Genomic DNA, 17,453 nt, shown 5'->3' with positions numbered 1-17,453 from the left:
GGCCACTCAGCAAGTGGTTCAGTTACCACATGGCTATTTCCTTTTTTTTTTTTAAGCCATTTACCCACTGCAGTAAAACGGAGCCTCGGCACATGGCTAATCCATGCGCCAACGCTACCGCAGGGCCCCTTTTACAGCAACTTGGTAAAAAAGACCCTTAATACCTTTTTCTTCTAACATTTTTCCTTTGTTATTCCCTTATTTTCTCCTGCCCCCCCCCCCCCCCCTTTCAGATTCTAGCCTAAGGAGCTTTCCTTTATTAATATAGTACCAGTGCAGTAAATTTGTATTGATTTTCTTTTTCCTTTGTTTGTTAAGGGGGTCTTTTACTAAGTCGCAGTTGCGTTTTTAACTCACGGTCAAAATCATCTGGCGGTAAATGCCAAGATGCCTATTATATTCCTATGGGCATCTCAGCATATACCACCAGCTGATTCCTACCACGAGCAAAAATCTACCATGGCTTAGTAAAAGACCCTCTAAATTTTCTGTAGCAAGTGTTTTTTTGTTGCTTATGATATAATTAAATCTCAATAAATATAAAATAAAGACAAATTTTTAAAAATGTAAAGCATGCTAAGAAATGAAGTGACTGCTAATGAAGCCTAGTGGAAGCCATTCAGCTCAGAATTTGTTTCATGCCCTGAGGGGGTCAGCAGATGTTACAATGGCCATCATGTTACAAAGTTAGTCAGATGCACAATAACAGCATCACAATTACATATGTAAGTAAGCTGCTGTTTATTGAAAAAATTTCCAGAAAACCAAGACATGATTACAGAAACAATTGCGAAGAATCGATAACAGTGCTACAGAGCATATTGTAGTGAATGAAAACCAGTGGGAAGCACCCTCACATCACCAGAACCCACAAATATAATCTAAATGGAAACCAGCATGAGCAAATTAAAAATACAAACAAAACATCATTTGAGTTTTAACAAAGAACATTTTCACTTTGAATGACTGAACGGTATCAGTTGGTTAAAACAGTACATGTCAATCTTGTTGTGGCTGTGACCCCATAATAGTTGACAAATAAAATTGTGTGACCCCCCCCCCCCCTCCATAGCTACAGAATAACAATGCACCTATGGAGAGACCACTCAAGTCTTGACCCCAAATTTGGGTTCTCAAACCCCATTTGGGGTCCTGACCCACAATTTTGGAAGCTCTGGGTTAGATTATACTTGGCTCCTTATTTTCAAGTTTCCCATGAAGAACAAAGAGGATGCTAGTTTCACTTTGAGATAGATTTCAGGATCTGTGTAACTACAATTCCCTCGAATAAACACTGAACCATCTATACAGTGATATGCCAGTTATCCACTAAAGCTCTTTAATCCAGAATGTTACTTTCCATAATGCAGCCACTACAGACAGAGGAAAGTATGAAAATATGCTGAGAAGTAAAGATGAACTCAACTGCAAAGTTAGCCTTCTTGACAGCTGTCACAGCCCCAGAACATTAGATCTTTGTCAATTAAAAGCAGAGATGTACCACAGTGAAGAGCAGCAGGATCAATATATAACTACTAAGGGGGAGATGGGACTCATATCATTTCAAATGATACAAATTCCTAAGGTTTTAAACTGTCTATTGTAGAGTTTCCCTAGAGCAGGAAAAATATACATTTTCAAAATACACATGAATTGATAATGATGATTTCCCATAGCTGTTCTCTATCCCCTGGGAATGTTTTGGAGCATCATAAGCAAGAGTCACAATTCACCATGCTAGAATTAACTGGTTCATCCAATCTATGATGTCATAACTGGCACCAAACACGGCATGAACCATCAGAACCCATTCATGTAAAGTTCTATTGTGACCTGTTTGGGGCTTCTCCCAGGGATTCAAGAGACAGGCAAGGGGAAAATTAGAAAAAAATGATGACAAATAATTTGTAGTTCAGCATTAGAAAATGTAATGAAATTAGTATTACTGTGTACCTCTGAAATACATAACAATACATAGAGGATTTAGATTTCTTTTAAGAGATATTATATATTTGACCAATATTTATAGCTCTTTGCCAGTTTTCAGGAGTTGGGTATCCCAGAGTCAGATGTCCTTCTGTATTATTGAGAAACACTTTAATCCCATGGAACAAGTAGTCACTAATTTTGCTGCTGCTGCTTTCATTCTTAGTGAGATGTTTAGTTATAAGTTTATCAAACATATTCTGAACATTTCATTTCTTCTTCAGGCTTGTGATGAGCTGTCTGGCTGCTGCTGTCATGTATGCAGTGATGACTTGCATTTCACTTTGAGCATTTAGAACCTTCTCGAATGCGAAGAGGATTTTGTTACGATCTTTACGCTGGAACCACCACCACCTCCAGAGCCGAAACTGCTCGAAGTGCCGTATCCTCCAATCCTTCCACCTCCTGTGCTGATGGAGCTCCCGCCGAGGCCCATGCCACCTCCAAATCCAAGCCCACTTCCCCCTCCGATTCCGTATCCAGATCCACTGCTAGAGTTCACCACAGCTGAAAAGAAACTCACTTAATAAGATCTTAATTGCTACATAGCATGCCAATATATATCTATATATTAAATAGGCAATTGATCCAGTAACAGTAGTCAAAGTAGGTAAATACTACTTACAGATGCTGACAGCACCAACTCCATCCCCTGAAAGCCTGTTGGAGAAATAAATTAAAGGAAAATTTAAAATACTGTACCATAGAAAAACACAGCAGACAAATATCTCCAGTCTCATCTAATCTGGTCCAGTCCCATTCCTTCTTCTTGCAGCATCACAGACTCTGCTTAAATCCAAGTTTACTCTAATTTCCCATACCTTACTGAATTCTGATACAGTTCTTTCACCACCGCTGTTTCTGTGGCAAACGTATCACTGTCATTGCTTCCTAGACTGGAACCATTTTAGCTCAATTACTTAGTTCTCTGGTGGAGTTCTTTGAAGGCAGGTTGAAGGTAAATTAGTGTTTAGAACCAACCTGCTCTCTTCTCCTTCCAGCAGTTTCTTGTAGGTGGCGATTTCAACGTCCAGGGCCAGCTTGACATTCATTAGATTCTGGTACTCCCGCAGCTGGTTTGCCATTTCTTGTTTGGCTTTCATCAGAGCATCTTCCAGTTCAGCCAGTTTATTCTTTGCATCTTTTATGGCAAGTTCACCGCGTTGCTCTGCATCAGCAATAGCAGCTTGTAGGTTGGCAATCTGTAAAATGAAAAGTAGAGGTCTCAACTGAAATCTTTAATTTTTTTTCAATAGTCACTTAGGGCCCCTTTTACCAAGCTGCAGCAAAAGGGGGCCAGTGATGGCATCAGTGCGTGTTTTACATTTGTGCCGAGGCCCCCTGTTACCGCAGCTGTTAAAAGGGAAGTCTTGCTTTCCTGCAGGAAATGGCCTTGCAGCAAATAAAGCACTTACCACGTGGCCATTTGGGGGGGGGGGGAATCCCTTACCACCACCTATTGAGGTGTTGGGAAGGGCTCCCGCATTAACCGGGCAACCCGTGGTACTGCCCAGTTACCACCGGGTACAATCCGGCACCACAAAAATAAATACATTTTTGTAGCGCCAGAAATGACAGCGTGCTAGGGGTGGGAAGTACTGCCAGGCTGCTGTGGTAGCCCAGCAGTACTTCCTGTATAGCTATTTTACGTTGTCAACTTGTTCACCAGATTAGCAAGTCACTTTACTCTCCAATGTCTCAGATACAAATTTAGGGGTCCTTTACTAAGCTGTGGTATGCGCTAGTGCGTGCTTACCACAGTTCAAAAGGGCTTACATGAGATGCACCCAGGTATCCAGTGGTTATGTCTGATCTATGCATGCAAACTGCATGCTAAAAATATTTTTTATTTTATTGCAGAGGGGGCATATCTGGGGGTGGAGAGTGGGTGTTTCTGCACTGACAAGTTAACGAAACTACATTACTGCATGCAGTAAGGTGATTAGCAGTAGTTTGCCTGTTTCCATGCATAACTGCATGTTAGTGAATTTTTCAGATTTTTGTCTGACAGAGGGGCGTGACATGAGTAGAGAGCGCTGTTGAAGCGCTAGCTAACTTATCGCGTGTTAACTGGTTAATACAGAATTAATGCAGGACCGCTTACTGCTTCCTAAATAGGAGGTGCTAAGCTCCAGATTCTAAATAGGTTGCCCAAAGTTGAGCGTTCAAATTTGGGCATGGAGCCTAGATGCACACACAAACTAATTAATCGATTGGGTGCTAATAACCAATTATTGGCAAAACAGTGAATTGGCACACACATCTGCCTATGGGATGATATTCTATAAAGCTGCACGCCCAAAATGTCTCACATGGAACCTGAAAGGGGTCATGGCCATGGGAGGGACATGGGCGAGTCAGGGACATTTGAAATATTTAGGCAAAGTTATACACCCAATTTGCACACCAGGATTCACACCAGGTTTCAGCTGGCATAAGTCCTTGCACCTAAAGATGCAAGGGCCTGAAGTTCCCTTTATAGAACAGCGCTTAGAACAGATTTTTCCTGGCACCTAAATTTGAATACCATTTACTGATTCTGACCCTTTGTGCTTCCATGTTAACCAGGAGCAGGTACCATGCATTAATCTGAATGCTAACACATGACCTGCAATAAAGAAAAAATAGTGGGAAAACCCCTTTTTGATACAGTGTTCATTTTGGACTTGCCATGTGTTAAAATTCTGTGTTATAGCACATTAAGCCTCAAAAGTAATGTATTTTAGTAGAAGGTCCCTTAAATATCAACATTTCCCTTGTCATTCTTGTGTTATTTTGCTCAAAACCACAGGAAAGCTTTGAAATTTAAGGGTTTTTCGCGTTAACAGTATGCACTGTTCCCCAAAGAGTGCTTACTTTTCACGAAGAGTGCACTCACCATCTTAGTCTTTCGGAACTCTTTTTCTGAAAGAGGGTCTATTCTTTCTGAAAGAGTGCACACTATTTGCAATATTGCTTCTCTTAGGCTTCCGCGGCTGGTGTCAGGATCACTGTGGCTGTTCAGGTCATGCCACGCATGGGCGTGGTTTGACAGCTTCATTTTGGGGGGCAAAGGGTGGGGCGTGTCTCTCGATCTCCTTCAAGCCCCCCACCCCCACCGCTGCTGCTGCTGCTGCCGCCACCACCACAGCACTGGAGTCTCCCATTGGCGCCCGGTATCGCCCCCCCATCTTCCAATCCCCTGAGCCGTTGGCCAGTGGCGTACTAAGAGGGGGGCGGTGGGGGCGGTCCACCCCGGGTGCACGCCGCTGGGGGGGTGATGCGCATCTGTCAGCAATGCTCATTCTCTGCTCCCTCTGGCCCCGGAATGGGTTATTTCCTGTAATGGGGCAGAGGGAGCAGGGAACGAGCGTTACTGACAGACTGCGCGCCACCCCTCCCCCCAGCAGGTAAAGATGCACCGGGGGGGGGTGTCGTTTCACTGGGGGAAGCTGCCCCTTTCACGTCCCCTGTCCCACCCCTTCCACGCCCTCACCTCCCCCCTGTCATCTCTCTTCTCCCCCCTCCCCTTACTCTGCTATCCCTGGTGGTCTAGAGGTACCTCTTTGGGGCAGGAAAGAGCCCCCTCTTTCCTGCCCGGAGCTGCTAGCTGCCCTGCATCCTGTCCTGTGGTGAGTCCAGCTCTCAGGCGTTTCAAAATGGCCGCCGAGAGTTGAAGTCTCGCGAGGCTGCTTCAACTCTCGGTGGCCATTTTGAAACGCCGAGAGCTGGACTCACCACAGGACAGAATGCAGGGCAGCTAGCAGCAGCGCTCTGGGCAGGAAAGAGGGGGCTCTTTCCTGCCCTGAAGACGAAGAGGTACCTCTAGACCACCAGGGATAGCAGAGTAAGGGGAGGGGGGATAGTCGCGTTTCACCAGGGGGGGGTCGCGCTGCACCCGGAGTGGGTCGCTGCACCCGGGGGGGGGGGGGCGCATCAGCGATCTGCCCCTGGGTGTCAGCCCCCCCTAGGAACGCCACTGCCATCGGCAGCCTCAGTGAAAGCAGCAAGGACACTGCTTTAGCCTGCCCCGGAGGCCCTTCTCTCTCCTACAGCTTCCCACCTATGCAGGAACAGGAAGTTGAAGGAGAAAGCAAGGCTTCCAGGGGCAGGATCTAAAGCAGCGTGCGTGCTGCTTTCTTGCAGAGGCTGCCGGCGGCTCAGGGATTGGAGAATGGGTTGGCAGTTCATTTGGGGGGCACTGCCCCTCACCTCCCCCCCCCCCCCATCCAAACAACGCTCCTGATGCCACATCTGAGTAAGTGGAACTGACACTGCAGTCTTCATGCTGTTCTTTAGGGTGTGCTGTGAGATCTGCAATTTGTCTTTATATAATGGGTTCTCAAACCTGATTGTTTGGTGTTTCAGGTGGGCGTCAGCTTCCAGGAACTCCTAGGAAATGCCCAGAGCTCTTTAGGAACCAGACAAAGTGCAGACGAAAGCAGAAAGCAGGGAATTTCTTCTCACTGCTTCACAGACTCTTGGAATAAAGGAACTTAAGTTGAGTGACAGAGACTGTCCTCTCAAGACCTGGCTGATAACCCCCATAGTCCACTCTGAGGAAACGACTGAAGAATGGGTATTTGACATGTTGAAATCCTACTTTAGGTGCCTGGACAGGTCAGGGGGACAACTTCTCTAGCCCCTGACAAAATGTATAACATTTCCTGGCCTGCTCATGCTCCACAACCTCACCATCAACCGGTGGGTGCCTGATCCAGAGGCATTAATGCTGCCAAACTCGGGCAGTGATGATAAAGAGGAGGGTATTTTGTGACTCCTGATGCCGGCATACTTGCCGAAACATGGCTGTGTTGAGTCCCTCCCTATGATTGTGCCAGGATTTTGGTTGATGATTTATTAAAGACTATTTGTTACAGAATTAGAACTGTTTTTGTGTGACCTTTTACCTCACTTTTCTCCATTTGTTTGCTGTGTTGCGTGAGGTTTCTTATCCTTCTGTTTGGACTTTGAGTGCTTTCATTGGAGCAGGTTTTGATTTGTTGGTACAATTTGTAACTCAGGAAAGCAGAAGATTTTGGCTCACAAATCACAAAATTGCTCCCGTAATGAAGAAATAAAAAAAATGAAAATTCCCATGAATGACACTGGAAACAAGAACAGAAGAGGAGGTGAAACGGAACCAGGCTCTTCAATAAACAGACCAGAAACGGTCAAAGTTTAAAATGAAATTTATTGGAGACTCTACAAGGTACCCTGTTTTGGTACTGCAAGTAAGCAGCTTTTATATCAGAATGTCCATGGCTTTCAAAGGTCTTTTTTAAGACCAGAACATTTCTTCCTAAGTGACTCTATACGGTACGCTTTACGGATAAAGTAAGAAGACTTGCAGTGCCGAAACAGGGTACCTTGTAGAGTTGCCAATAAATTTCATTTTAAACTTTGACCGTTTCCGGTCTGTTTATTGAAGAGCCTGATTCCGTTCCTACTCCTCTTCTGCTCCTGAGAAGTTTGGTAGGATACCATTGTTCTTTGTCCACTCTGGTGGTCTTGTTTTCTCTGTCAACACTGGAAACAATACATGCAAAACGTTTTGGGCTACACACACCCCTAATGAACTGTGGCAGGTGATGCACGTCCTACCTGTTTCTTCACATTGTCAATTTCCGATCGCAACCTCTGCTGCATACGGTTCAGCTCAGCAATTTCAGTTTTGGTGTTTCGGAGGTCATCGCCATGCCTGCCAGCATTGACTTGCAGCTCCTCATACTATTGTGCAAAATCACCAAAAAACAGGCTTTAGCTTTAAAACATATGCATTTATCTAAATATCTTCCAAAACATAATAAACAGCACCTAATATAATTCTGCATACTTATGGGTCCCTTTGTTCTAAGCATTTCATAAACAGAAAATGGAAGAAAATCTATAATCATAGGCCATATAGAAGGATTGCAAAACAAATTGAATAGCAGGAAGTGAATACAAAGACAGCGAGTGACTGCCAGGAGCCTCAGAAGAACAATAGGTGCCATTATTCCTCTCACACTCAGCTTCTTCCTCATATCAATTCTCATTCTTACATCTACCCTTTCTCCTTTTCTCTGCTAGCTCCCCTCTCTTTTTGCATCCTAGTAAAATACTTTTACAACACTCTTCCCTTGATTTTGATTCTTTATCCATGCTATTGTTTGAAGAACAAATGACTTTATGGAACACATCTGTTAAGAAAACCTTTAACAGTTCTGCCCCTCTTATTTTATTTAAAGACCATCAGACGGTCCTTGGAATACTGCTGAATTGTGCCTCTTGAAGAGGCAGCTTTGTCAGACCGAAAAGTATTGGCATTCTTGTCCCTCATCTTACTCCCGGACCAAGTTCTTCTCGAGCCTATAAGAAAGAGCTTCTTGCAGCAAAAAAGTCTATTTTACAGCTAAAATCGTCAAAGCTCCAAATACTGTGATACTAGATAAAACACTTAAAAACCTCTCTACCTTCCATTCTCCTTCCAATCCTTCTAAACGTCTTCCTCAAGTCCAAGCTCTTGCAGATCATTTCCACTCCAAAATAAAGGGTCTATCACTGAATTTATTATCTCTACTAGTTCTGAAACCATCATGGCTTCCAACATGTCTCAGGCAAGCATATGAACTCAAGCAAAGATCTCTTCCTTTTGTAGTACTTTTTCTTAATTCAATGTTCTTCACCGAACTGACCTGTCTAGGCTCATTAAAAGTATGCACAGAACTTCGGCCTCATCAGACCCCCTTCTGTCAGTCTTCTTAAAGAAATTTTTAGATAGTTTTCTCTCATTTATTCATGCTATGATTAGCTCCAGCTTGCACAACAGCATTCTCCCATATCAATTGAAACTGGCTTCTGTCTTTCCTAAACAAAAGGTTCCCAACTGCTCTTTAATTGATCTTCCCAATTATCGCCCCTTGCCTTTCATAGCCAAAATTGCAGGGTCAGTAGACAATCAGCAACTTGCAGATTTCGTAGTTAAGACCAACACACTCCAACCCTACCAGACTGGATTCAGACAACACCATAGTACCGAGGCGGCACTGTTAGGCACTACTATTTTTATTCAAAACCACCTCGACCCTCCTGCACTGTCCTCCTCCTATCTCTCAACCTCATGGCTGCATTTGATCTAGTCAACCACAAGACTCTGCTGCACCATCTTCATGACATAGGACTTACAAACGCAATCTATAATTGGTTTGAATTATACCTAACAGATCGACATTATTTTGTTCACTAAGATGACACTGTTTCTGCCCCTTATTCTCCTAACTTGGGAGTACTCCATGGTTCTATTTTATCTTCCTCTGATTTAATGTTTTTCTTTCCCCTTTACTTACCTTGTCACAATCTCTAGGCTTTACACCATTCGTCTATGCAGACGATATTCAATTACTGTGTCCAATCAATCCAAGTGACCCCAATGTAATAACCGCAGTCAACAATGATCTTACATATATATCCAATTGGATAAGAAACAGCCATTTAGCCATTAACCCAGATAAGTCCAAAGTTCTAGCCCCTCTAATTAGTTTCATCAACTCATTCTTCTTTGCAATCAGCCCGTTCCGCAAGTAGATCAAATACGCATCCTTGGAGTTCTGCTAGATACTAGCCTTTCCTTCCAACCACAAATTGCCCAGGTTGCTAAACGAACATTCTACAGAATACATCTTACTAGCTCAATAGAGTCTCTTTTGCAGCCATCAGCTTTGAACATCCTTGTTCATTCGTTACTGATCACACAACTAGATTATTGTAATTCACTATACAAAGGTGTCTGCATTAAAGATCTTCACCTAGTTATAAAGAAACTGTAGAGGAGCATACCAGGGATTCAATACTTTCAGTGCAAGGGCCCTATTTTTGGAATTCATTGCCTCCTTCATTGAGACTATTAACAGCCTTGTCAAAATTTAAATCAGCCCTCAAGACTTTTTTATTTAATGATGCATACAACTGAGCTCCCTTCTGTTAGGCTGGAGACTTCCCAGGACCCCCCTCTTGTGAAGACTTACCTATTGTTTCCTGCCCCTCTCCCCTAATGGAGTTCAAACTTATTTTCCTCTTCTATCTGTTGTCCGTTTCATTTTCCTTCCCCATTTTATTGATACTAGCCCCTAGATAGTTTGACTGTAAGGCGGGATGGAAAATGTGAATAAAACTTGAAACTTAACCTCTGTCTTTTGACTGTTGATTCATGTCCCTACTAATGTAAAAAAAAAGTTTAGGGAAATGCTATTTAAATAAAATAAAAAGTGCTCATGCTGTCCAAATTAGGTGTTGCTGCATCATACATGATTCGCTTCAAAAATTTGCAGCTGCAGAATAGATACATTTGTATTATTTATTTATTAGGATTTATTTACCACTTTTTTGAAGGAATTCATTCAAGGCGTTGTACAATAAGAATAAATACAACATGAGCAATAAAAACATTCTAATAACAATACAAAGTACGGCATAGTATCATATGATCTGTGTAAGTCATTATAAGGCTGTGTATGTTGAGGAGGGACCAGAGGTTTTCCAGGGGTGGGGCCTAAAGTTATACACATAGTGGTGATATTCTGCTGAGATCCAGATAACTTTATCTGTACAAATGCACTATATTAATAGCAGTCCTAAATTTAACCAGATAACTGAAAGCCTGCTTAAAGATATCCAGATATCTTTATGTGGTGCCATAAATATTGGTTCTTGTGTTTCTTTCAAAACAGCATCTGTCTTTCCTGTAACTGCATCCAGGGCCGCCAAGAGGGGGGGACAAAATTCCTCGGGCCCAGGCCTCCAAGGGGGGTCCCGCGCCAGGGTCTCTCTCCGCCTGCTTCCAGGCCGCCAGCGCTGCAGTCCCCGGTCTCCACCTGCCTGCCCTTGGCTCCGTCGGCGGTCCCCTTCTGTCTGCCACTGGGTAGGGTTACCATATGGCTCCAGAAAAAGGAGGATGGATTGAGCCAGCCGGGTTTTACTTCCATTGCTTTCCATTGAAATCAATGGAAGTAAAACCCGGCTGGCTCAATTACTTCCATTGAAAGCAATTGCTTTCCATTGAAAGCAATGCAAGTAAAACCTGACTGCCTCAATCCGTCCTCCTTTTTCTGGAGCCATATGCCCCTGGGCCCCCTGCATTTGGAAAAGGGAGAGTCTCTAGTTGACAGTGCAGCGCCTCGCGTCTGTCTGAGAGTGGCGGATCGCCTCTGGCCTTCCCTCACTGTGTCCCGCCCTCGTCTGATGTAACTTCCTGTTTCCGCGAGGGTGGGGCACAGTGAGGGAGGGCCCGAAGGGAGGCAATCTGCCGCTTTCACACGAAGGTGAGGTGCTGCTCGCTGGCGCTTCACTGCCGATTTGAATGCAGGGGGCCCGGTGGCAGACGGAGGGGGGCTGTCGACGGGGCTGGGGGTGGGCTGGTGGAGACCGGGGACTGCGGTGCCGGTGGCCTGGGAGCAGGAGAGGGAGGTGAGAGTGGTAGTGATTTGGGGGGGGGGCGGCGGGGGCCCCGGGGGCCTGGCTCAGTCTCTCGCCTGCCCTGACTGCTTCAGGGACATTTGAAGAAGAAAACATAAGAGTTGCTAATGCTAGAATCATGTATGTATGCTTTCTTTTGGATGATCTAATAGAAGGTATCCTTTCAGACCAACATAAGAATTATCCAAAGATGGTGGTCTACATGACCTCTTAAGATTTATTTATTTATTTTTGTTACATTTGTACCCCGTGCTTTCCCACTCATGGCAGGCTCAATGCGGCTTACATATACAGGTACTTATTTGTACCTGGGGCAATGGAGGGTTAAGTGACTTGCCTAGAGTCACAAGGAGCTGCCTGTGCCGGGAATTGAACTCAGTTCCTCAGTTCCCCAGGACCAAAGTCCACCACCCTAACCACTAGGCCACTCCTCCACACAGATCCCTCATCATGTGTTTCATTTAAGGATTCCTCCATTGTCAGACATGGTTCTATGAAACTCTAGTGCTGCCAGATCACTCACCTTGGTTTGGTACCAGGACTCGGCCTCAGCTCTGCTTCGATTAGCGATGTCTTCATATTGAGCCTTCACTTCATCGATGATGCTGTCCAGATCCAGGGCTCTGTTGTTGTCCATGGACAGAATGACTGAGGTGTCTGAGATCTGTGACTGCATCTGCTGCAGTTCCTGTAAAGTATGAAAACAACCAGGTTAGCCAGAGCAATTGCTTCATATTGCCATTTCACACCCAGGATCCTACAGGTTTGGACTTCCTTAATAAAGTTTTTTATGATTCAGAAGATGATGGGATGGGCACATCTTATCAATGTTCCAGCCAATATTCAGCTCACAGTGGTCAGAAATAGGACTAGATATACAGGGCTGGCAGTTATCCCAGTTCCGGCATTGAATATCCAGGTCTTTGTAGATGCCAGGAAGTTAAGCAAGTATAGCTAGTGTTCAATGTTGTACCCACATAGCAAACCGGGTATCGTTAGGACAGTTTTTTTTCTACGGTCCAACACACCTGGTTAGCTATCCAGGCATCAGCATTGAATATCCATGGTGCCGGTATAACTTCCTAGACCACCCTGACTCTGCCCCTGGACTGCCCTAATATTGACCAGAGAGTGCTGCAGCCCTTTCTACTAATATTCAGCAGCACTCTCTGGTTAAGTGCCATTGATTATTAGCAGTTGGGATGGCCAGCACAGTTTAACCATGGAGGTCTCTCCTGCCTGGTTAAATGATTTTGAATATCAGGCCCATTGTTTTTTTACAAAATGCTCAAGAAAGTTTGGGGGGAAACAATCAGAAATGCTTATGTTTGAAGCCAATCAGATTCAGAAACCACAGTGAATTCTGAACTATCACTAGTTTAATTCTTCTGCAGCTGTAACAAAATGTCTGTCTTCTCGTCCTCTCAGTAGAGACATACATTCGTTTAGAATTACCTCGGAAATGTTAATATTTCAGGGGCAATATTGTAAATAGTGAACAGATAGGGGAACTTCTTACTAGTGTTCACTCTTTCCCAAAAATGCACGCTCGTTCATTCAAAGGATTGGGCTCTCTTTCCAAAAGAGTGTGCTCTAGTATATTTCTCACGAAATGAACATTTTTTAAAAACCCCAAGCAAAATGAAAATTCCCATGATCAACATGGGAAACTAATGTTTGGGCTGATACTCCTACCTGTTAGGATACAGAGCTGCATATTTTTTTGGAAGAAAAAAGTATAGAACTGGGAAGATAATTACCGCCTCATGAAGATTTCTTAGGAAATTAAGCTCATCCGTCAGAGCATCTGCCTTACTCTCCAACTCCACCTTGTTCATATAGGCAGCATCCACATCCTGAAACATAGTGGACTCTATTAGCACAGATGTATAATCCAGTCTTAGACACTGATGTTAACAGTACAGCCATTCAGTGAAAGACAAAGTTGTCTCTCATTCTGAATTCACTTTGAAAAATGAACTCAGAATTGTTGAAATTTTAAATTATACTGGTATCAAGTCTTGTCAAAGGGACCTGCTCTTTCCTTCCTTTCTATACTCTGGTTAATGTTAGAAATAACATTAGTCACTGTTGGAAACAGGATACTGGGCTAGATGGACCATTGGTCTGACTCATTTTTATGTTTTACTATAATTTTATGGTTTGTAATGACTAAGAAATCCAAATCTTTGTTAAGTCCTTTGTTCTTAGTTTCAGAGAATCTGATCATTTTAACTTCAAAAGTATCATTTTACTAATTGTGTGTTGTCTATTGCCTATGTCCAGGTTATTTTTGTTGTACACTACCTTGGGTGAATATCTTCAAAAAGGCAGTAAATAAATCCTAATAAATAAACAAATCAATCAATCAATCAATCAATCAATAAACTAAATGTTATCACCTTCTTGAGCACTACAAACTCATTTTCTGCAGCTGTGCGCTTGTTGATTTCATCTTCATACCTGTTTGGAATAGAATAAACTGAATTTACTGATGAATTTCAGTCTGTATGACAGATAAGACAGATGCCATTCTGAAATAAGAGCATAATGCTCTTACAGTAGACCTAATGCCAAGTTAGCATGCTGTCTCTCACAAGATATCTGATGCACTACAGCATTTTCGTTAGATTGAATAATCTATAAAAGCAGTTTATAAGTGAATAAATGAAATGAAATGCTTTCACCAAGCAAAACAAATAGAGGCAAGTGGAACTTGTAGACTAACCAATTTATTGAGGCATGAACTTTTCAGGACCACAGTGCCACCTGCCTCTGTTATTTTTGTTATACTAGATGAACATGGCTACCCCTTTTTAAGTTTTTGTTGTTGCTGTTTTTCCCTTTGCTGAACATCAAATTTAATTTCATTTAATTTAATTTCATCAAATATTTACATTCCACCTTTATAAATCAAAACTGAAGTGGAATGATACAAATTATGAACCTAGCACATACCCCCCCCCCCCCCCCCGAGTCTATACATGGTGTGCAAACTTACATGCACAAACTTTTGTGCTATCCTGAGACACCCATACAACAAAATTGGCTAATAAGCCATTTTGTACCAATAATTAGATGCTAACAATAAATTATTGGCAACAATTTGGATTTGCACATGCATCTTGCTAAACACTATTCAATAAGAACCGCATTCAAAGCTTATAGCAATCACTGGGAGTGGCATGGGCGGGTCGGGGCATTCATTAAAGATGCACACAGTATTACCGAATATTGAGGCTCTGTGCCTAATTTACAAGCCAGGATTTACACCAGATTTCAGTTGGTGTAAATCCTCATGCCTGAAGTTTGGCACGGAAATCAGCTCTATGTGTATTGTATAAATGGCTCACAACTCAGAACGCCTTTTATAGAATAGCGTTCTGCATGGATTTTTTTCAATTCTGTTTTTTCAGTGCCATTTACTGAATCTAGTCCACAATGTTTAACCCATGTACCCCGAGATTCTATATATGCTGCCTTACTTTCTGTGTGGAAATCAAAGTGTATTCTATAAGAATGCGCATAACTTAATTGGTTAACTTTCTAATCAGGCCTGTTAATTGGACATTAAGCAATTATCAGCACTAATTGGCTGATGTACACAATTCACTAAATGTATTCTGTAATGTGGTGCGCCTTAATTCTAAGTTGCATAATTGAAAAGGGGGCATACCCATGGGTGGGGCATGGGCATTTCTAAAATCTATGCATGTTGTTATAGAATACACCCGCTCTGCACCTAATTTAGGCATCAGGATTTATGCCTAAATTTGGTCACATGGAGATATGCTCAGCATTATTCTATATACTGCATGGAAATTTAAGCTTATTCTATAAAAGTTAGGCATACTTTACAGAATACACCTAGGCACCATATAAAGAATCTAGTTCATAATAGCTTTAAATTACTCTTGCTATTCCTGCTGAAATAAGATAACATTTTCTCTAGCATGACGGTAATTTGATAAGTGAAGCAGTGTTTTATATACAAACTTTTGAAATACATGTGTATGCTTGTAAAATAACCCAGAACATGTATGTAAGGGCATAAATTCCAAAGGTAATTTTCAAAAGTATTTGAGTGCATTTGTTTTCAAAATGTCTTAGCACCTACCCAGGGAACATGCTCCTACTACTTATACATGTGCTCAGTTAGAAAATGAAATTACCCCCTATGCATACAGTTTTCACTGCCCTACAGATCTACCCTTATGAGTATCATCCTAGTCCATGAGAATGATAGCTAGACATGTTGCTTGTCTTGCATCTTAGCTTAATTATACAAAACCATACAATGCTGCTTGAACATTAATGGTCAGTGAATGTCTTTATTTCCACTTGTAGTTTTAAACAATGTAAAAATCATGGGGACCAGCTGGATCCATTTTACAGGACAGGAGAGAATTTGGGGTTTTCTCCCCCCCCCCCCCCCATTAGATATGCAGAATTGCAGTTGTGATTTTCCTAAGAAAAGCATAAGACAACAAATCTAAGCATGCCAGGTAAAGGTAAAGCCAGGAGAAGGGCCAGGCTACCACAGATCCAACTAGTAACCCTACACGTATGTAAATTATGGTGATAGCTTATTAGAAAATGCAAGTTTCATACAGCATAGCATAACCTTAAAGCTGCCTTTAATGAGGAAATGGTTTTATTAGTACACTACAATACCTGTTTGCAGTGATAATGTTTCTACGTTTTTAATTTTCACAGCTCTCAAGAACATTCAGAAATACATCATGGACAGTCTATAGTATTGCATAGTGAGCCATTAGTAAGCAGTTAAAGTGATCGGTCGTGTTGCATTTTGCTAATTCCACTTACTTGTTCTTCCAGTCCTCGACACCGTCTTGCACACTCCTCAGATCTGACTGCAGTCGAATTCCATCATTTCCTAAGCTCTCTAGCTGTCTCCGAAGGTTGGTAATATAAACTTCAAATAGGGGATCAGTGTTGGCTTTGGTCGTTTTATGCCCTTGCTGCTGCAAGAGGTTCCATTTTGTCTCTAGCACTTTATTCTGTTGCTCTAGGAACCGAACCTACAATTCAATTGAAAAAAACCCCCACCAATAAATTATCAAAAATTCTTTGAAAGCATCTATCTGCAAAGCAATATCACTAGTTCTGGGACTTACATTTGGAGGGGAACATATAATTTATGGGATTCAAAAGTAATACCACTAGATGGTTGCGAATATCTATATCTATGTATCTAGATAGATAGATAGATTTATATATAATGCAGAACTGGTGTAATCAAGACAAGAAAATTCAATAGTGTATTTAGTTGTAGAACACATAATCTTTGTTAATACTATCTATTGATTAATAAAAGAAACTGATGGCTGCATCATAAAAGATGTTGCATTTTCTATTATATATGAAAATGTCAAGCAACAAACCCATTTTCCTCGAAAGAGATTAATTATATGAACTCACCTTGTCAATAAAGGAGGCAAATTTGTTGTTGAGTGTCTTAATCTGCTCTCTTTCTTCTGTCCGTATCCTCTGAATGGCAGGGTCAATCTCCACGTTGAGTGGAGCCAGGAGACTTTGGTTGATGGTGACTTCTTTGATGCCACCAGGTGGGCAAACAGGAAACCCTGGACTACCCCCAAATGGAGCATTCCCTAATACAAAGGATCCTCCAGCTCCGCCCCACCCTAGCCCACTAGCAGCTCCTGCAGATCCATACCGTGAGCCGATACCTCCACCAATTGAAATTCTGTTGCTTCCTCCTACATTGTAAAGACTTCTACTACCAAAGCTCTGAGCACCTCCACCAACACGTCCAAAGCTTCCACCTCCACCTCCTCCAGATCGAGACATGGACACTGAACTGTAGCTGGTTCGGGTGCCTGGAATAATAGCAGAAGAGGCACTGAAGCCCTTTCTGGTGCTTCCACTTCCAGAAGTAGACTGGTGATAGAAAGACATGGTAGCTATAGAACTAGAAAAGTATTGATTATGTGAAGCGCGGAGAGAAGAAGAATAAATTTCTTGGGGTCGGACCTTTCCCTTTTATCTGTCTG

At 42.5% G+C, this 17,453-nt stretch overlaps 1 protein-coding gene across 1 annotated transcript; it reads right to left on the bottom strand.

Annotated features, from left to right (window-relative positions):
* Positions 1-724: 724 nt before the first annotated feature.
* Positions 725-17,418, bottom strand: LOC115466747 (keratin, type II cytoskeletal 5-like). The gene is made up of 9 exons (XM_030198216.1): positions 16,861-17,418; positions 16,246-16,460; positions 13,821-13,881; positions 13,179-13,274; positions 11,942-12,106; positions 7,570-7,695; positions 2,968-3,188; positions 2,612-2,646; positions 725-2,493 (listed from the first exon to the last, which is right to left on the bottom strand). Exons 1-9 carry the CDS (start codon positions 17,356-17,358, stop codon positions 2,279-2,281), a joined length of 1,632 nt encoding a protein of 543 aa, XP_030054076.1. The 5' UTR covers positions 17,359-17,418; the 3' UTR covers positions 725-2,278.
* Positions 17,419-17,453: the final 35 nt, after the last annotated feature.

Source organism: Microcaecilia unicolor, chromosome 3 (genome assembly GCF_901765095.1).
Source record: "Microcaecilia unicolor chromosome 3, aMicUni1.1, whole genome shotgun sequence".
Classification (NCBI taxonomy): Eukaryota; Metazoa; Chordata; class Amphibia; order Gymnophiona; family Siphonopidae; genus Microcaecilia; species Microcaecilia unicolor.
This window is presented reverse-complemented; position numbering and strand designations above follow the sequence as displayed.